Source organism: Carassius carassius, chromosome 8, assembly GCF_963082965.1.
Source record: "Carassius carassius chromosome 8, fCarCar2.1, whole genome shotgun sequence".
Classification (NCBI taxonomy): Eukaryota; Metazoa; Chordata; class Actinopteri; order Cypriniformes; family Cyprinidae; genus Carassius; species Carassius carassius.
Window position 1 is genome coordinate 24,341,460 of NC_081762.1, and position 22,789 is coordinate 24,364,248.

The following is a 22,789-nucleotide window of genomic DNA, read 5'->3' on the forward strand; positions in this document are numbered from 1 at the left end:
CCGGGATCTTGTCCTTTCGGTCATGACCCACAGCTCATGACCATAGGTGAGAGTAGGAATGTAGATTGACCGGTAAATTGAGAGCTTTGCCTTACAGCTCAGCTCCTTCTTCACCACGACAGACCGGTACAGTGACCGCATTACTGCAGAAGCTGCACCGATCCGTCTGTCAATCTCACGTTCCATCCTTCCCTCACTCGTGAACAAGACCCCAAGATACCTGAACTCCTCCACTTGAGGCAGGAACTCTCCACCAACCTGAAGTGGGCAATCCACTCTTTTCCGACTGAGAACCATGGCCTCGGACTTGGAGGTGCTAATTCTCATCCCAGCCGATTCACACTCGGCTGCAAACCGTCCCAGTGCACGCTGAAGGTCCTGGTCTGAGGAGGCCAACACGACAACATCATCCACAAAAAGCAGCGACGAAATCGCATGGTCCCCAAACCGGACACTCTCCGGCCCTTGGCTGCGCCTAGAAATTCTGTCCATAAAAATTATGAACAGAACCGGTGACAAAGGGCAGCCCTGGCGGAGTCCAACATGCACCGGGAACAGGTCTGACTTACTGCCGGCAATGCGAACCAAGCTCTTGCTCTGGTCGTACAGGGACCGAACAGCGCTAAGTAGGGGGCCGCCGACCCCATACTCCCAGAGTACCCTCCACAGGATGTCACGAGGAACACGGTCGAATGCCTTCTCCAAATCCACAAAACACATGTGGACTGGTTGGGCAAACTCCCATGAACCCTCCAGCACCCTGGAAAGGGTATAGAGCTGGTCCAATGTTCCACGACCAGGACGAAAACCACACTGTTCCTCCTGAATCCGAGGTTCCACTATCGGCCGAATTCTCCTCTCCAGTACCCTGGCATAGACTTTCCCGGGGAGGCTGAGAAGTGTGATCCCCCTATAGTTGGAACACAATCTCCGGTCCCCCTTCTTGAAAAGAGGGACCACCACCCCGGTCTGCCAGTCCAGAGGTACTGTCCCCAACCGCCATGCGATGTTGCAGAGGCGTGTCAGCCAAGACAGCCCCACAACATCCAGAGACTTGAGGTACTCGGGGCGGATCTCATCCACCCCCGGTGCCTTGCCACCTAGGAGCTTTTTAACTACCTCGATGACTTCAGCCCGGGTGATGGACGAGTGCTCCTCCGAGTCCCCAGCCACTGCTTCCTCAACAGAACACAAGTCGGTGGGATTGAGGAGATCCTCGAAGTATTCCTTCCATTGCCCAACGATATCCCCAGTTGAGGTCAACAGGTGCCCATCTCTACTGTAAACAGTGTTGGTAGGGCACTGCTTCCCCCTCCTGAGGCGTCGAACAGTTTGCCAGAATCTCTTCGAGGCCAACCGATAGTCTTTCTCCATGGCCTCACCAAACTCCTCGCAGGCCCGATTTATGCCTCCACGACTACCCGGGCTGCAGTCCGCTTGGCCTGCCGGTACCTGTGAGATGCCTCCGGAGTCCCACAAGCCATCCAGGCCCGATAGGACTCCTTCTTCAGCTTGACAGCATCCCTTACTTCCGGTGTCCACCACCGGGTTCGGGGATTGCCGCCTCGACAGGCACCGGAGACCTTACAGCCACAGCTCTGAGCAGCCGCAGTGACAATGGAGGTGGAGAACATGGTCCACTCGGACTCAATATCTCCAGACTCCCTCGGGATCCGGTCAAAGCTCTGCCGGAGGTGGGAGTTTAAGATCTCTCTGACAGGGTGCTCGGCCAAACGTCCCCAACAGACCCTCACAGTACGTTTGGGTCTGCCGAGTCTGTCCAGCTTCCTCCCCCGCCATCGGATCCAACTCACCACCAGGTGGTGATCAGTTGACAGCTCCGCCCCTCTCTTCACCCGAGTGTCCAAGACATATGGTCGAATAAAACCAGAGTGGTAGAGAGTCCAGCCTCTCTCAAGAAGTGTGGTTCCAGAGCCCAAGCTGTGCGTGGAGGTGAGCCCGACTATCTCTAGTCGGTACCTCTCGACCTCCCGCACAAGCTCAGGCTCCTTCCCCGCCAACGAGGTGACATTCCACGTCCCTAAAGCCAAATGTAAAACTTGTATATTATATTCATTAATTTCACACAGACTGATATATTTCAAATGATTATTTATTTTAATTTTGATGATTATAACTGACAACTAAGGAAAATCCCAAATTCAGTATCTCAGAAAATGTGAATATTGTGAAAAGGTTCAATATTGAAAACACCTGGTGCCACACTCTAATCAGCTAATTAACTCAAAACACCTGCAAAGGCCTTTAAATGGCTTCTCAGTCTAGTTCTGTAGGCTACACAATCATGGGGAAGACTGTTGACCTGACAGTTGTCCAAAGAGGCTGGCTGTTCACAGAGCTCTGTGTCCGAGCACATTAATACAGGGGCGAAGGGAAGGAAAATATGTGGTAGAAAAAAGTCTACAAGCCATAGGGATAACCGCATGCTGGAGAGGATTGTGAAACAAAACCCATTCAAAAATGTGTGAAGGAGATTCACAAAGATTGGACTGCAGGTGGAGTCAGTGCTTCAAGAACCACTACGCACAGATGTATCCAAGACGCGGGTTTCAGCTGTCGCATTCCTTGGGTCAATCCACTCTTGAACAACAACAGACAGCGCCAGAAGCATCTCACCTGGGCTAAAGACAAAAAGGACTGTACTGCTGCTGAGTGGTCCAAAGTTATGTTCTATATTTGTAATATATAGTATGTATATATATAATAAATTTCTGTCCCCCTCACTTCTGAAAAGATGGCAACGCCTCTGTATGAATGTACATTTGTATTGTGATGTTATTTTGATCACATGCCACGAGAGGTTTGGTAACCCAGAGTTTCACTGGAATTCATGTATTTATGGTGGAGCTACAAACACTAAACCTTAAGTGTCCCACTTTAGGGCATTTCAAAAATTAACATGTATCTGGCAACACGACTGAGGCTGAGCCCGCGTCCTCAATCACAACTCGCGAGGCCATGCAACCTTTTCACGATAATATTTTTATTTATTCAAACTCATATAGCTTGCTGAAATACTTCTGCGGCTGCCTCATCTACCTCAGACCACATATATTTATGTATGTGAAAGGAGAATGTGTGTGTGAGAGTAGAAATGTATGCATGTGTAAGGAGAAATGATTTATTTATTTGTTAAATGTTAGTTACACTCTGATGTTATGCCATTAAACTCTTGAAATTTGTAACCTTTTGTATTATTGTGTCACTCCACACTGGTCAGTGTCAGGCCTTTAAGAGTCAGCGTTTCAGTAGTCTCAGCCTCAGTTGTCACGCCCACGAACTCTTCGCTAAACGTCTGATGCATATGGGACACAAAAGTGGAAACACTTCAGGAGTTTCAAAGTCGTCATTCGATTGGTTGAATTGTACAGGATTTCCGCGAGACTTATGTGTCCCGTTCTTTAATATTCAAACAAAGATAAAGTGGCGCCAAACTCTCATGAAAGAAAAAAGACATCGTGTTTACAACTGTGATGACGAGCGCTTATCAGAATCAACTAAACACTGGAATCCCAAAAGCATGTGAAATATTTAAAGTTTGTGGCATATAATCTTTTAAATATGTCAGAGAGTTTTACACACTGGTCTGTTATTGTGACGACATTTCCACACCCTGAATAGTGACCATGAATGACACGAACTGTGATTGCTTTTTTGACATGTCGGTCAAACAGCTTCATGGGCAGGTCTTGGCCAATGAAAGCTACCATAGATTCCAGTAGTCTTGCTATGCGAGACCAGTGTTTCAGTGTTTCTTCCTGTAGAATCATCATACACACCCTGCAGAGAGTAGCATCAGGGAGTAAAATACAATGTGACCAGCCTTAGAGAGGTCTGACATGAATGACCTACACGGCGTGCATTATTTAAAGGAGCATTTCACCCGTGGGAACATTGATCTTCATTGAAAGTGGGTCGAAATCTATTAAAACTTTCCAATTTGGTGCCTTTTTGACCGAGTTATTACAGAAAGTAACTTTAGGGCTCATTTGTATGTAAAACCACAACTCCCACAATGCAACATATTTGCACAGCTCCACAAGCCACTCCCACTAATCCAGAACACCGCTGTTAGGCTGTTAGGCGATATTGTCTACAAGACATTGAGGACACAGTTAGCGATGTATGGTATTTACGTGCCACAGTAGTAAACAATGCCACAGTAAGCTTTTTGTGCATTAAAAAAGGTACTGCACAAACAGTTTACAGTTGACGTTACGTAACTTATTAACCAGAAATCATTTCGTGATAATAATGCTTGAAGAAATTGTGTACATTTCACGAAATGAATAATAAATAAAATTGAAACACTTATTTTACAGTTAGACGTCCATTTGTGCAGGCTTCGGCTGGCGTTTCCAGTTTACCTTCGGAATTCTGAAGTATGTCTCCAGGACGCCTCTGTCCATATGCGGGGCGAAACAAGAATGGTTCACAACGCAAACATCCGTGTCCTTGTCTGCCTCAGACATTTCTTCGAGGAGAAATTGGCATCTTTGAAATTCTTGCAGCAGACGGATTCGAGCTCTATGTCCGTAGTCGCACAACGAGAGCACACCCACCACCAGTCCGCACCAGCTCGAGCACGCCCGGGCTCCTCGGACGCGACAGGCAGGTCTCCGGCCTCGGCTGCAGCCGCCGCCTCCTGTTCCTCCATCAGCCTCAGCTGCTCTGCGCTATATTGTGGCTCGTATAGATAGCCACGAACATCTGTTTCGAGCAACAGAAAATCCTCTTCTTCCGTATCATGAGTTGTTCCTCCAGCCATTCTCGTAAATCTGACTCCATAAGCGCTTGTTAGCTTAGCTACATAGCTTCCAAACAAGATGGCGGATTTTCATTTTCGTTTCTGTAAGTTTAGTCCCACCCACTGATCTGTAATAGGCCTGTAGGGTGAGTGGGCCCCACCCCCTGGAATAATAATAAGCTAGTCTCTGTAGTCTCTACACTTTTCAATGAATTTTGACTTCCTGCTTATTATGACGCAAAATGACGATTTTTACGTCATAATAAGCAGGAAGTAAAACACTTAAATCCTTATTTCTCCCATCTCAGGGAAAAATAAAGGGAAAATCCATGATCATTATAATATATGACTGGGTTTCTAACAATACAAAGCTAAATGCAAATGGGTGAAGTGTCCCTTTAACCGAGGTCAACATGTTCCTGGATCAACATCCTTGTTGATCCTGGAACAATATTCAAATCAACTAATCAGAAGTGAAGTGAAGTGAAGTGAAGTGACATTCAGCCAAGTATGGTGACCCATACTCAGAATTTGTGCTCTGCATTTAACCCATCCGAAATGCACACACACAGAGCAGTGAACACACACACACACACACTGTGAGCACACACCCGGAGCAGTGGGCAGCCATTTATGCTGCGGCGCCCGGGGAGCAGTTGGGGGTTCGATGCCTTGCTCAAGGACACCTAAGTCGTGGTATTGAAGGTGGAGAGAGAACTGTACATGCACTCCCCCCACCCACAATTCCTGCCGGCCCGGGACTCGAACTCACAACCTTTTGATTGGGAGTCCGACTCTCTAACCATTAGGCCACGACTTCCCTATTGAAATATAACATTTATAAGTTTACAATCAGGGTTAACTCTTGTTAATCAGCTATCATTTCACAATGATTTTAGGAATACATTTTGGGTAGCGTTAGTTTTATGGGTTGGGATTGGGTTAAGTCTATATTTTTGGACAATAATGTTGATCATCAAAAGATGTTGATCCATGAACATGTCTTACTAGGCAAAATCACGGCGACCTTAAATACACAGAGTAAATAAGAAAGTGAAGCTCCAGAGCAGCTACAATGAGTTTGTTGTGTTCCTCTCATGCTAGTATAAAACTTTTAAGACAATAAACCAACCTGTCGTGCTGATCTAATATGAGAAAGAACTGCATGAAAACTAATTTACCTCCATGTATCATGAGGAATTTGCTCATGAACTAGCTTCTGAACAGTAGCAGTGTGTGATGAGATGGTGTGAGCTCACAGTTCAGTAAGTTTTCATTCAAAAGCCAGATAATACTTTCAACTTATCCTAAACATGGTTAAGTCCAGCAAGTGCTAAACATTTCTAGATTCTTTGTTAAATTTGGCTTGCCATGTGATTTTGAACTTAACACATTGACGTCAGATAGTTTCTGTTCTTCTGTAACTATAAATATGCTGATGATGCCCGGAACAATGTGTGAAACCAACCAACACCAAATCATGTGACAATATATTCTTCTTATATAGGCAGACAGGATATAACACACTGCTACACTTTGTCCATTTTCAGCTCACCTGCTAAGAGTGGAGTCTTAAAAAGACCACACATTAAAAACGCACAGCTTCCATCATTTATACCACGGAAGGAAAGCCACTCAGAAATGTCTGAGAGTATTTACAGCAATGTGTTCACTGGCAGAAAATGGGATATGGACAGAGGCACCAAGGCAAACCATACACCTCAATACACAGGTAAAATACAAGCAAACTTTCATTTTATTGGGTGTAGAAATTAAGAAACATTTATCTTTATACCTGTCATCTTCAGGAAGTGATTCAGTGCAGATCAGACGTTTCAGAACAGCTGCAGTGTGTTTGTTGCTGCTGTGTGTTCTTCTGCTGACTGCAGTCATAGTGCTGTGTGTCCACATCCATACAAGAGAACCAAGTGACCTGCTTCTAACCAAGTACATAAACATGACAAATGAAAGGAATGAATTATTAATCAAGAATGACATCCTGACTAAACAAACAGACCAGTTCAATCAACTGCAGAAGATTATCAATGAAACAGGTGATCTTTGAACTGCAACTAAGCAATATGCTATTACTAAAAACAAGTGTCATTATTCACTGTAATCTTGGTGGGAATAATGAGCTAATAACTGAACTGGTTGTGTTTACAGATGGATGGTTACACTCTAACTTCAACTTTTACTTCATGTCCTCAACGAAGAAGAGCTGGACTGAGAGCAGAAGAGACTGTACAGAAAAAGGGGCAGATCTGATCACCATAAACAACAGAGAGAAACAAGTGAGTGAGAGATACTGTGTGTCTATGATGTCAGATGAAATGTGTCCATTGTGGGTTCATGATGTAAAAATGTAATTGCTAAAATCTATTTAGGATTTTGTTACAAAAATTACTGATAAAAGAGAATTCTGGATTGGTGTGACTGACGTCGAGGAAGAGGGCAGATGGAAATGGGTTGATGGCACCAACATAACTTCTGGGTGAGAAATCATTGAGCTGATTATTATGTTATAAATGATTCTCACAGTCAGTATCATTGAATTGAATTGAAATTTATTTGACAAGTTTATAAAATTGTACAAAATACAAGTATTCCATACACTTTAGAAAAAACTGTCGAGGATAAAAACACAATAAAGCCATTGGCTTGTTTCCATTGCGGCCCTCGATGTTAAGTATACAGGTTATGTGTACGTGCAGAATAGACAGACCATACAGTATCTCCTAATCATAATTTATCACATCAATAAAAATCTACTTTTAAACTATATAGTAGAGATAATTCACCAAACATACAAATCACAACTGACACTAAACATCCCACTAAATGACACAATTTACAATAAAATCACCACAAAACACACTAACTACCCTCACCAAACAGCCATCTTTTTACCATTCTTTTAAAACTCAAAAAATCTTTTACTCCCTTTATTGAAACTGGTAATTTATTCCATGCTATAGCACTAGTATATAAAAATAATTTTTTCCCTACCAAACTCTTAAATTTACATGGACAAATATTAAAATCCCTACCCCTAGTTCTATATGAATGCTGCTGACTCACCATATAAAAATAATTTTCTAAATACCTTGGAACCACATTATTGACAATCCTATGTGTCAGACCCATTTTTAAAAATATCACCCTTTTTTCCACCGTCAATATCCCTGGGTTATTGGTCATATCACGCAGAAAGCAGCACTAAACATCTAATGCTGATCTGCTGTTGCAGGTTCTGGGCATCCAGCGGACATATAACAGAGCCAAATGGAGGAAGACAAGAGAATTGTGCTGTGACTTATTTAAAAAAGAACCCTGAATTAATAGGGTGGATTGATGTTGATTGCAATGGTGCTTATCAATGGATCTGTGAGAAGAGATTTCAGCCCTAGGAACAGCACACACTTTTTTCACAGGGTTTTATTTTTTTATTTACTTTTTTTATAGCTCAAGTCTTCAGGACTGAACACTCCTGATCTAGAAGTAATACCTGTTTAGGCCTATGTGTATTAATTTGTAGTTGCTTCCTTTGTATTTTGCTCTAAAACACACAACACAAAATATTCATACTATTCAACTATTCCTACATACATGGCTTACCATTATTTATATGGTTACTTTTTTGAAAGCTAAAGCCCAGATTGCTTTACTTTATTTATATAAAGTATACCCTATTTATATTAAGCATGCTGTTTACATGTTACCCATATGTTATTATTAAAGATGACGTATGGCTCCACATCACTGGTCGTTGTCAGTTCTGTAGCTCCATTAAGAATTTGAAGGGTTTCTTAAGAATCAAATACACATCTGTAGAGGATTCGATCTCTTGCAGCACACTGTGACCTGCTTTAGAGATATGATTAAATACAGATGCATCTCAGTAAATTAGAATGTCGTGAAGAAGTTAATTTATTTCAGTAATTCAACTTAAATTGTGAAACTTATATATTAAATAAATTCAGTGCACACAGACTGAAGTAGTTTAAGTCTTTGGTTCTTTTAATTGTTATAATTTTGACTCACATTTAACAAAAACCAGTCAATTCACTATCTCATCAAATTAGAATATGGTGACATGCAATGGCGTATCTTTGCTTTGAAAAGTGTTGAGGACACCACACAACATGTTTTGCTAGTTTTTATTTAATAAACTAATTTACTTTGGGACTGGGTTCAGAGATGGAAAAAGATAATTTGTAATTCACTTTACAAAAATACATCGATGTACCAGGGGCAGTGCCAGAAAACTTTGAACGCAGGTACTGAGGGGGTGCTATATCATTAAAAAGGGGAGCTGGCCAATGGGCTAGTTGCATATCTCCACCATCTTGGATTTCCGGTGTGTGGATTTAGCGAGTGTGTGCACAGATACTCCCGGTTGTGCTAAAAGCCAGTGCAGAGTACCAGAGGAATACAAATATTACCTACTACATGTTTACTGGATTTATAATACCACTTAAAATGCAAATAACACCTACACTGCTTTTATTACTATATTATAAATGACTCTGTCTCAGAGTCTGTGGTCAACAAGTTCCTGAGCTCTGCTCTATATTGCCTTGTGTGGTCTTCTCTATCAGCCTGGTCTTGCTGCCCCCTCTGTTGCCAAAGTATTCTGCCAGTTGTTTCCGGAAGCCTGCCCAGTGGCCTTCCCTAGCTGTTCCTGTTTATTGTGTTCCTGTTGTGGTATCTTTTGTGCACTTCACTACCTCTTGTATCAGTCTGTCTTGTCAATAAAACCTTGTTATCTCACTGCAATTGGGTCCTCCTTCCTAGATCCCTGACATTCAATGAATTTGTTCTGTCTGGTACAGTATTTTCTCTGCTTGTGCGTCTTCTCTCCTCTTTGTGTCTGTCTTCAGTGCAGTCTTAAAGATAATTGCATCCTGTCAGGAATAACATGCCCAAGTTGTTTTTAACCTGGTAGTTTTTGATTACTGTCAGTTTAAAAGCTGGTGTACCAGATATTGTAAAACACAAACAAAACAGTCTTAAAAAAATAAACCTTAATGAGACAAAAATCTTGAGTTATGGAAATAATATAAAGATATCGCTGTTGTCCCTAACCTCCCACTTTATTCACTTCCTAAATTAAGTGAATATATATATATATATATATATATATATATATATATATATATATATATATATATATATATATATATATATATATATATATATATATATATATATATATACACACACACAGGTGCTGGTCATATAATTAGAATATCATCAAAAAATTTATTTATTTCACTAATTCCATTGAAAAAGTGAAACTTGTATATTATACGTATTAATTCATTACACACAGAATGATTTATATCAAATGTTTATTTCTTTTAATTTTGATGTTTATAACTGGCAACTAAGGAAGATCCCAAATTCAGTATCTCAGAAAATGTGAATATTGTGAAAAGGTTCAATATTGAAGACATCTGGTGCCACCCTCTAATCATCTTATTAACTCAAAACACCTGCAAAGGCCTTTAAATGGTCTCTCAGTCTATTTCTGTAGGCTACACAATCATGGGGAAGACTGCTGACTTGACAGTTGTCCAAAAGACGACCATTGACACCTTGCACAAGGAGGGCAAGACACAAAAGGTCATTGCAAATGAGACTGGCTGTTCATAGAGCTCTGTGTCCAAGCACATTAATATAGAAGAGAAGGAATGGAAAAGATGTGGTAGACAAAAAGTGTACAAGCAATAGGGATAAATGCACCCTGGAGAGGATTGTGAAACAAAACCTATTCAAAAAAGTGGGGGAGATTCACAAAGAGTGGACTGCAGCTGGAGTTAGTGCCAAAGCTTCCAGTAACTGGTTTAAGGACCATGGTAACCCTGTTGTTAATTGATCAGCAAATTCGCCTGAACTTAACCCCATAGAAAATCAATGGGGTATTGTGAAGAGAAAGATGTGATATGCCAGACCCAAGAATGCAGAAGAGCTGAAGGCCACTATCAGAGCAACCTGGGCTCTCATAACACCTGAGCAGTGCCACAGACTGATCGACTCCATGCCACGCCGCATTGCTGCAGTAATTCAGGAAAAAGGAGCCCCAACTAAGTATTGAGTGCTGTACATGCTCATAATTTTCATTTTTATACTTTTTAGTTGGCCAAGATTTCTAAAAATCCTTTCTTTGTATTGGTCTTAAGTTATTTTCTAATTTTCTGAGATACTGAATTTGGGATTTTCCTTTGTTGTCAGTTATAATCATCAAAATAAAAGAAATAAACATAAACATTTGAAATATATCAGTCTGTGTGTAATGAATGAATATATTATACACGTTTCACTTTTTGAATGGAATTAGTGAAATAAGTCAACTTTTTGATGATATTCTAATAATATGACCAGCACCTGTATATATTTATATATATATATTTTATTTAATTATATTATATCACGAGGCCATGTAACCTTTTCACGATGATATTGTTTATTTATTCAAACCCACATAGCTTGCTGAAATACCTCATCTACCTCAGACCACATATATTTATGTATGTGAAAGGAGAATTTGTGTGAAAGCAAAAATATATGAATGTGAAAGGAGAATGTAAGTGTGTGAGAGTGCCAGAATTAATTAAGGCTTGTACGGTCCCTGAAAAATAAATTACTCTCTGATGTTATGTCATTGAATCTTGAGATTTTTAACTTGTTGTACTGTTGTGTCCCTTCACACTGGTCAGTGTCAGGTCTATAAGAGTCAGTGTTTCAGTGTTTCTTCCTGTAGACTCATCATACACACTCCATAGAGAATTTGATCTCAAAACCAGTGAAAATGAGTAGCATCAGGGAGTAAAATTCAGTGTGACAGGCCTTAGAGAGGTCTGACATGAATAAATACATGACAAACATGATTTCACAGAGTACAACATGTTCTTGGATCAACATCCTTGTTGATACTGGAACATCATTCCAATCAACCAATCATAATTGAGATATAACTTTTCAGGAAATATTTGTTTTAGGTTTACAATCAGGGTTAGGTGCTTCTAAACTGTTGTGATTCAGTTATCATTTCACACTGATTTTAGGAATAAATGATGGGTAGGCTTAGGTTTAGGTATAAGGGTAGGATAGGGTTAAGACTTTATTTTTGGACAATAATGTTGATCATCAAAAGATGTTGATCCAGGAACATGTCTTACTTAGCAAAATACTGGCGACCTTAAATACGCAGAGTAAATGAGGAAGTGAAGCTCCAGAGGAGTGTGTTTGTTGTGTTCCTCTCATGCTATTATAGAACTTTTAATGTGCCCCATTATAGATTTTTGAGAATTACCATTCATGCAGTGTGTAACACAACTCTAAGTGAATAAAAACATCCTGCAAAGTTTGAAATCTAAAAGTGCACAGTGTATAAAGTTACTGTCTTTCAAAAGAAAGAGTCAATGCTGAGTCATGAAAACAAGTCATTTTTAAAATGAATCTTTAACTCTTTTAAGGTGACATCAAACTGAAACATTAGCATATTTATGTAGACCCAGGAAAACTTGAACCTTCCCTCCATCAAACACCGTAACGTATTCCTGTGGAGAAGACTTCTCTAGCATGCAAAATTCGTATTTAGTTGTGTGTATTGTGTTCGCTTCGCCGAGCGGTAGGTCTCTATAACAGCAATATCTTTTCACTCGCAATTGTCTAGAAATGTATGTGTGAATGTTTGTCATACTTGTTGTTCTTATAAAGAATAGAGCAATACATTAGTGGACCAATTGCAGTGCTTTATCAATACGTTTCTACATTGGGTTAACACATATAACATTGCTGTTTTGTGTTTTATACTTCTGTGTTGAATCTACGTAGTAGCCTATGCAGAGACGCACATCCTAAACCGTAGCCTACACCTTAGCCTGACGTGCACCTCTCCAAAAATTTAACAGCATATCAATTCTATGGGGAGAGCAAGGGATGTGATTGTTCTGCTAGAATCCTTCGCTTCATATTTACTTGAGTTTTGTGTGTGTATATGTGCACATTAATATATTTTGTTATATCTTCTTATATAAAATAATAGAAAGAAAATAACAAATGTCTTATCATTTATTATACTAAATAGCATTATACATCAGTAGTTGTCTGCGAAAAACAATGTTGATTTGCCATGGTACAAGACCTTGTGTAGATTGAAAGAATGCCATCTTTTAAATAAATTTTAAATAATGATTTAATTATTATGTCGCTGTCATGGCTATAATGCTTCTCTGACAAGGCACTTCTTCTTCGGCTTTTTGTTGTGGTGCTGCAGGTTACACCAGCAACTTGCCTGTGGACACTAAAGACTAGCAGTCTGCATGTGTACTGCAGGTCGATGCTGATAACAATGTAGAAGTATAAATGAAAACTGACACTTAGCCTACGGTGTAAAAGGCTACTGCGTAGATCCGGCGCAGAAGTATAAATCAAGCTTTAGTAATGGTAATGGGGATTCTGCTATTGACCTGCGCTGCAAGCAGTAGACCAATCACGACTGACTGGGTCATCAGACTAATCACTGCAGTTTAGCATCGCACAAAGGAGGAGATTGGCAAAATGAATTGTTAAACAAACTGTTTGGGAGTCATTGAGCAAAAAATGTTAAAAAATTTAATTCATATTTTACGACAATGAAAGTGTTTTTTGACCTTGCATGCAGGTCAACCTGTTGCTGGGGACTCCCAACACCAAGATATGAACATTTCTTTACCCATAACAGGTGCAATTTAAGACAATAACCAACCAAATGTATGTTTCCTGGAGAATCACTAACTTGGATCCTCCTCTTTTGCTCTGTCAATGCTGATCTAATATGAGAATGAAATGGATGAAAACTCATTTACCTCCATGTATCATGAGGAATTTGCTAATTAACTAGCTTCTGAACAGTAGCAGTGTGTGATGAGATGATATGAGCTCACAGATCAGTAAGTTTGCATTCAAAAGCCAGAAAATAAGCCAACTTATGAATGGAGGTCTTACGGGTTTGGAACGACATGAGGATGAGTCATTAATGACAGAATTTTCCTTTTTCGGTGAACTAACCCTTTAAGTCCAGCAAGTGCTAAACATTTTTAGATTCTTGGTTAAATTTGGTTTGTCATGCGATTTGAACTTAACACACTGACTTCAGATATTTTCTGTTCTTCTGTAACTATAAATATGCTGATGATGACCAGAACAAAGTGTGAACCCAAGCAACACCAAATCATGTGACAATATATTCTTCTTATAGGCAGACAGGATATAACACATTGCTATACTTTGTAAATTTTCAGCTCATCTGCTTAGAGTGGAGTCTTAAAAAGACCACACATTAAAAACACACTGCTTCCATCATTTATACGACTGAAGGAAAGCCACTCAGAAATGTCTGAGAGTATTTATGCCAATGTAAACACTGACAGAAAATTGGAAATTGACAAAGGCACCAAAGCAAACCATACACCTCAACACACAGGTAAAATACAAGCAAACTTTAATCTTATTGGGTGTAGAAATAAAACATTTATCTTTATACCTGTCATCTTCAGGGAGTGATTTAGTGCAGATCAGACGTTTCAGAACAGCTGCAGTGTGTTTGTTGCTGCTGTGTGTTCTTCAGACAGACCAGTTAAATCAACTGCAGAGGATTATCAATGAAACAGGTGATCTTTGAACTGCAACTAAGCAATATGCTATTACTAAAAACAAGTTTAATCATTCACTGTACTCTAGGGGGGAATAATGAGCTAATAACTGAACTGGTTAGGTTTACAGATGGATGGTTAGACTCTAACTCTAACTTTTACTTCATGTCCTCAACGAAGAAGAGCTGGACTGAGAGCAGAAGAGACTGTACAGTAATGGAGCAGATCTGATCATCATAAACAACAGAGAGAAACAAGTGAGTGAGAGATACTGTGTGTCTATGATGTCAGATGAAATGTGTCCATTGTGGGTTCATGATGTAAACATGTAATTGCTAAATCTGTTTAGGATTTTGCTACAAAAATTACTGATAAAGGCGAATTCGGGATTGGTGTGACTAACGCCGAGGAAGAGGGCAGATGGAAATGGGCTGATGGCATCAGCGTGACTTCTGGGTGAGAAATCACTGAACTGATTATTATGTGATAAATGATTCTCACAGTCAGTATCACATCATGCAGAAAGCAGCACTAAACATCTAATGCTGATCTGCTGCAGGTTCTGGGCATCCAGTGGACGAATAACAGAGCCAAATGGAGGTAGACAAGAGAATTGTGCTGTGACTTATTTAAAAAACAACCCTGAATTAATAGGGTGGATTGATGTTGATTGCAATGGTGCTTATCAATGGGTCTGTGAGAAGAGTGTTTCGGCCCTATATGTAAAAAATTACTCTTGAGGGTGTTAAATACAACCCATGAAAATCAGTTATAGTTTACTTAATTAAGTATATGAGTTAGCATTAAAGCATTAAAGTAAAATTAAAAATAATGAGTACATTCTACCTACACTATCTATTTTTTAACAGTATTAACTGCAAGACTAAAAAAGTAAAATTTACCCCTAAATATTAGCTTTGGCACTGCAAAGTGCGCATGCGTCAACATCCAGGCGGGAATCGCGGGAGTCACCATTTTCCATGTCATTGGTGGTGGATGAACATTGATTGGTGAACCTACAGGTACGTTTTTATTCAACTTGTTGATATCATCATCATGAATGCAAATGTTAAGTTGTTTAACAGTAAAATCTACCAGAAGAAAAGTAATTTCTCTGTCTCTGTTGACGCACCAGTCTGGTTATAGATCGACATGTTATAATTTGTTGTCAGTCAAGTAAGGATTGGAAGCGGAATACATTTTCCAGAAACTTTACTTGCCCCTGCGAATGTGAGTAAACATCTACGTTTATGATTACAATATAGATTCCATTATTGTAATGTACATGGCTGAAATTCGTGAACAGCGAAACTGTTACACATGAGTGGTTGAACTTGAGCAAGTGACGAGAGAGAGCAATGGACGGTTGATGTAACGTTACTATAGACAGTTTCAACGGCAACAACATAAACAAACGTTACTGCGCATGCACGCTTTTGTGGACCTAACTTAACTTCCGGTAGACTTCCAAATAGACTCATAACAACAGCCAAGTCCCTCTAGAGTCGATAATTTTTGATAACAAACAAAATATGTTTGCTGCGTGGATCAGGGGGACTTAATGAAAATGCAAATTCATTCTTTGCCAGCAGGAGATGTTTTAAAGCATAGACATAAAGTGCGAGAAATAGAGGTTTCCCCAGTAACAGCTGTAAACAAAGCAGAGCTATGCTCACACGCTGCTTTATCAGGCACATGCAAGTTTTCCTTCAGAAATACAGCGATATAAAAACACCTGTGCCTCGTTTTGATATTTAAACATAAATGTATGGAATTATTATTAATTAAACGTGCAGTACATAACGTTACTCATGTTTATTCAACGAAGCCTTTTTGAAAATCGATCAGTTTTAAAATTGTGGTCAGTCTCCAAAAATAAATAAATGTATGGGAAACACATCCCACAGCACAACCACCTGAGTCCAACTTCAGTCTACTCATCACCTTGACTTTAACTGCGTTTGTAGAAGGCACCGCAGCCAGACAGATGTACACAATACAGACCGGAAGTTAACTGAGGTCCAGGCCCGATGAAACCATCTATACAGACGACAAGGCGTTCGGAGCAGAAAAATATACAGTAAAGCTGTCGATGTGGTATGCTAGATAATTACTGTTAAAGTTTTCTTGCATTTATCTGTTAATATTGATTTTTGTGTTAGAAGGGATCAATTTATAAAAGCCATTTTATTATTATAATCATTTACGGATTTATAATTAACGTTTGCCTTTCTGTGGGCGTTTTTAAATTAATGTCTGTTTAAAAAATGTGTTTTGGGGGTTTATAAGATCCAAATTTATTGTCAAGTAACGTTAATCAGCATATGTTTGAAAATAGTTGTTTGTATAAGTGCGTGCATCTTCCAATTCCTGTGTTTGAGCAATGTGCTTCATTCGTGATAATTTATATTAAGTATTTAAAATGCAAAAATGTCAAACTTTTACTACTGTGATGTAAACAATACTGTGTACGTTCTATACGTTCAGATTTGATATATGATGACCTTTTTTTGCCCATCTGCTCTAATATTCGTGTAACTTATTGTTTTCTTTGACTGTTCTGTATTACTATAATTTTCAACCTTTCAAAGCATTACAATATTAGTAGAAAACGAGATATGGGACATTCATTGATTTAGAAGACACTTTTTTTATGATAAGAAAAAAAAATTAAAGGTCAGTTCTTAAAGAAGACATCCCATACTATATCTATACCTCACATAAAACCATTTAACTGGAGCCTTTTCGAGATATAGGATAATATTTCACTTTAGAAGTCTATTAAGATCCCATTTCTAACAAGTAGAAAAAAACAATGGTCAGTTCTTATAAGGGACATCGCATACTATATGCAAACTTCATATCAAACCATTCTACTGCAGCATTTTGGAGATATTGGACATTATTACACTTTAAAGGGCTATAAAAGATCCAATGTCTAATAAGTAGAAAAAACAATAGTTGGTTCTGATAAGGGACATCCCATACCATATGCACACCTCATATCAAACCATTGTACGACAGCATTTTGAGATATGGGACATTATTACACTTTAAATGGTTATAAAGACCACATTTCTGATATGTATAAAAAACAATGGTCAGTTTATTAATGGGACCTCCCATAATGTATGCTTGCCTCATATCAAACCATTTTACTACAGCATTTTTGAGATATGGGTCCACATGGCAATTTAGAGGGCTATAAAGACCCCATTTCTAATAAGTAGAAAAAAAACTATGATCATTTCTTATAAAGGAAATATCATACTATATGCACACCTCATATCAAACCATTTTACTGCAGCATTTTTGTGATATGGGTCCATATAGCAATTTAGAGGGCTATAAAGACCCCATTTCTAATAAGTAGAAAGAAATAATGGTCAGTTCCTATAAGGGACATCCCATACTATATGCACACCTCAAAGCAAACCATTTTATTGCAGCTTTTTTTTTTAGATATGGGACTATATGGTGTTTAAGGGGGCTATAAAGACCCCATTTCTAATAAGTAGAAAAAAACAATGGTCAGTCCTTAGCAGGGACGTCCCATACTATATGCACACTTCATATGAAATCATTTTACTGCAGCATTTTTGAGATATGGGTCCAAATGGTGATTTGGAGGGCTATAAAGACACCATTTCTAAAAAGTAGAAAATAAAACAATGGTCAATTCCTATAGGGGACGTCCCATACTATATGCACACTTCATATCAAACCATTTTACTACAGCATTTTTGAGATATGGGTCCAAATGGTGATTTAGAGGGCTATAAAGATCCAATTTCTAATAAGTAGAAAAAAACAATGGTCAGTTCTTATAAAGGACATACCATACTATATGCACACCACATATCAAACCATTTTACTGCAGCATTTTTGAGATATCGGTCCATATGTCAATTTAGAGGGATATAAAGCCCCATTTCTAATAAGTAGAAAAAAACAATGGTCAGTTCCTATCAGGGACATCCCATACTATATGCACACTTCATATGAAACCATTTTACTGCAGCATTTTTGAGATATGGGACCATACAACGATTTAGAGGGCTATAAAGACGCCTGTAGCGGAGTACAAAACTTTGTATCCACAGGAAGAAGGCGGCGGGAACTGGCCGTCAATCAAATGAAGCTTTTAATAACAAAATAAACACAAAACACTGCGACAGCCCGTCACGGACGACTGTCCCATACAAACACAAACTAAAATCCAGGCCTGGTCCTCTCTCGTCCTTCACTGTCGTTGCTCCTCTTTTGTATCTTTCCATCTCCTCCGTGGGATGCGAGTCCGGTGAGTGGAGCAGGCGTCGCTCATTTCTAATCACTCCACGGGCCTCGTTCTGTTCTCACGGCTCTCGACCCCACCCCACTCATCACAACCCCATTTCTAATAAGTAGAAAAAAACAAAGTTCAGTTCATATAAGGGACGTCCCATACTATATGCACACCTCATATCAAACCATTTAAGAACTGACCTTTGTTTTTTTTCTACTTATTAGAAATGGGATCTTTATAGCCCTTTAAAGTGTAATAATGTCCCATATCTTGAAAATGCTGCAGTATAATGGTTTGATATGAGGTTTGCATATAGTATGGGATGTCCCTTACAGGAACGGACAATTGTTTTTCTCTACTTATTAGAAAGGGTGTCTTTATAGCCCTCTAAATCACCATTTGGACCCATATCTCAAAAATGCTGCAGTGAAATGGTTTGATATGAGGTGTGCATATAGTATGGGACGTCCCTTATATGAACTGAACTTTGTTTTTTTCTACTTATTAGAAATGGGGTTGTGATGAGTGGGGTGGGGCCGAGAGCCATGAGAACGGAACGAGGCCGGTGGAGTGATTGGAAATGAGCGACGCCTGCTCCACTCACCGGTCTCGCGTCCCACGGAGGAGATGGAAGGATACAAAAGAGGCGCAACGACAGTGAAGGACGGGAGAGGACCAGGCCTGGATTTTAGTTTGTGTTTGGTTTTTGTTTGTATGCGACAGTCGTCCGTGACGGGCTATCGCAGTGTTTTGTGTTTATTTTGTTATTAAAAGCTTCATTTGATTGATGGCCAGTTCCCGCCTCCTTCTTCCTGTGGATACAAAGATTTGTACTCCGCTACAGGGGTCTTTATATCCCTCTAAATCATTGTATGGTCCCATATCTCAAAAACGCTGCAGTAAAATGTGCATCAGTAGAAAAAAAACAATGGCAAGTTCTTATCAGTGACGTCCCATACTATAAGCACCCCTCATATGAAACCATTTTACTGCGGCATTTTTGAGATATGGGAGCTGTAATGAATTAACCTTTGTATTCATCCGGAAGAAGGAGGCGGGAACCGGCGGACAATCAAAAACATTTTAATAATAAAATAAACACAAAAACAGCGCACCAGCCCCTCACGGACGACTGGTGCGCGCAAATAAAACCCAAAACACAACTAAAAGCCCAGGCCTGGTCCTCTCTCGTCCTTCACTGTCGTCGCTCCAGTTTTATATCCTTCCATCTCCTCCATGGGCCTCGAGACCGGCGGGTCGAACAGGTGTAGTTCATCTCCAATCACTCCCCCGGCCTCGCTCCCATGTCCCTCGGCCCCGCCCCACTCGTCACATACCCCCATCGCCCCTCGCAGGCCGGGGGGTACTCCCGAGACTGCGCTCTACTCCCCCCCCCCCCCCCTCCCTCCGGGGGGGCCGCTCACGGGGACCTGCGGGAACCTGGGGGTAGGACAGACGAGGCGAGAGAAAAGGAGATGGAAGGAGGAGCGACAGAGACGAGAGAGGGGAGAGAGGAAAAAAATAAAAAATAATTCCGGTTCCCAGACGCACCGCTGCTCGGCCCTCCACCAGCTGGGCGATCTCCTCCGCGGTGCCTGGCGGTGGCACTGGACGGCCCTCGGCGGACGGCACGACACTCCTCCGCCGCCCGGTGGACGGCGACGGCTCCTCCGGTTTTGGGCAGCCGGCAGGAGTCCCCCGTTCCCTGCTCCTCCCCGTTCCGGCGGATGGCAGCAGGCTCCGGCCACCTGGCGAACGGCGCCGACTCCTCCGCTCCCTCACGGACGGCAGCCGTCTCTCCACATCGTGGGCGGCCGGTAGCGAGCTCGCCCGTCCCCGGCAACTCGCTCCAGCCCACCGCCTCGAGCGTCCATGGCGGCACACTCCTCGCCAGCTCGATGGCACCGCGGATTCACCACAGCGGCGAGGGATCTTCAGCAGCGCGTCCCTCCTTGTCCCGTGCTTCGGCACCACTGTAATGAATTAACCTTTGTATTCATCCGGAAGAAGGAGGCGGGAACCGGCGGACAATCAAAAACATTTTAATAATAAAATAAACACAAAAACAGCGCACCAGCCCCTCACGGACGACTGGTGCGCGCAAATAAAACCCAAAACACAACTAAAAGCCCAGGCCTGGTCCTCTCTCGTCCTGCACTGTCGTCGCTCCAGTTTTATATCCTTCCATCTCCTCCATGGGCCTCGAGACCGGCGGGTCGAACAGGTGTAGTTCATCTCCAATCACTCCCCCGGCCTCGCTCCCATGTCCCTCGGCCCCGCCCCACTCGTCACAGGAGCATACAATGATTTAGAGGGCTATAAAATACCCCACTTCTAATAAGTAGAAAAAAACAATGGTCAGTTCTCATCAGGGACGTCCCATACTATATGCACACTTCATATGAAACCACTTTACAGCAGCATTTTTGAGATATGAGATTTCAGTTCTAAATTTCAGTTTAAAATTTTAGTTTTCACTTATAGAGCCTTGCATGGTCAGGCACCTCTCTATATTCAGGATCTGTTACATAAACATTCACCGGGTCGGCTCTTTCGGTCTTCTATTCTGGACCTTTTAATTGTCTCTAGAACACATCTTAAGTCTAAAGGTGATCGTGCTTTTTGTACTGTGGCACAGAGGCTTTGGAACTCACTTCCATTAGCACTGAGAACTATGGGTTGTGTCAATTCTTTTAAAAAACACCTGAAGACGCATCTTTTTGGACTAACTTTTATTTAACAGCAGTGGTTTACTTGTCATTTCATGTTTGTGAAGAGTGTTTCTGTGTGTTGTGTTATGGTAGATTTATTGTATGCATGTTTGATCCTTTTTATTAACAGATTGTAAAGCACTTTGTGACTTCTTGTCTGTGAAAGGTGCTATATAAATAAATTTTACTTACTTTCTTACTTTAGAGGGCTATAAAGTCCCCATTTCTAATAAGTAGAAAAAAGCAATGGTCAATTCTTATAAGGGACATCCCATACTAAATGCAAACCTCATATCAAACCATTTTACTGCAGCATTTTTGAGATATGGGACTATATGTTGCTTTAGAGGGGTATAAAGACCACATTTCTAATAAGTAGAAAAAAGCAATGGTCAGTTCTTATAAGGGACATCCCATACTATATGCACACCTCATATCAAACCATTTTACTGCAGCATTTTTAGATATGGGATTATATGGTATTTTATTGGGCTATAAATATCCCATGTCGCTCCCACTTTATATTAAGTGTCCCTAATACCTGTGTATATACAAAGTAACTACATGTGTACGTAGTATATAACACAGTGTAAGTACACATTTGTATATAGTATCTACAGCTGTAATATTTTTGTAACATACCTCAGAATGGTTTGTGCAAGTACAAATGTATAACAGGACATGTAAAACTACATTTTGTAACAACAATATGTATAAGAGTAAAATGCTGAAGTAAAATGGTTTGATATGAGGTTTGCATATAATATGGAATGTCCCTTACATGAAATGACTATTTTATACTTATTAGAAATGGCGTCTTTATAGCCCTCTAAATCATTGTATGGTCCCATATCTCCAAAATGCTACAGTAAAATGGTTTGATATGAGGTGTGCATATAGTATGGGACATCCCTTATAGGAACTGACAATTGTTCTTTTCTACATATTAAAAATGGGGTCTTTATAGACCTCCAAATCAACATATGGACCCATATCTCAAAAATGCTGCAGTAAAATTCTTTGATATGAGGCATGCACATAATAAGGAATGTCCCTTATAAGAACTGACCATTGCTTTTTTCTACTTATTAGAAATGGGGTCTTTATGCCCCTCTAAAGCAACATATAGTCCCATATCTCCAAAATGCTGCAGTAAAATGGTTTGATATGAGGTGTGCATATAGTATGGGACATCCCTTACAGGAGCTGACCTTTGTTTTTTTCTACTTATTAGAAATGTGGTCTTTATAGCCCTCTAAATCACCATATGGACCCATATCTCAAAAATGCTGCAGTAAAATGGTTTGAAATGAGGTTTGCATATAGTATGGGATGTCCCTTATAGGAACTGACCATTGTTTTTTTCTACTTATTAGAAATGGGG

At 40.3% G+C, this 22,789-nt stretch overlaps 1 protein-coding gene and 1 pseudogene across 1 annotated transcript; both read left to right on the plus strand.

Annotated features, from left to right (window-relative positions):
• Positions 1–6,691: 6,691 nt before the first annotated feature.
• Positions 6,692–8,327, plus strand: LOC132145606 (C-type lectin domain family 4 member F-like). Its single transcript, XM_059556741.1, has 4 exons — positions 6,692–6,822; positions 6,935–7,062; positions 7,156–7,262; positions 8,019–8,327. The coding sequence occupies exons 1-4, from the start codon at positions 6,726–6,728 to the stop codon at positions 8,176–8,178; spliced, it is 492 nt and encodes a 163-aa protein (XP_059412724.1). The 5' UTR covers positions 6,692–6,725; the 3' UTR covers positions 8,179–8,327.
• A 6,247-nt stretch (positions 8,328–14,574) lies between these two features.
• On the plus strand, positions 14,575–15,149 carry LOC132144881 (C-type lectin domain family 4 member A-like; annotated as a pseudogene).
• Positions 15,150–22,789: the final 7,640 nt, after the last annotated feature.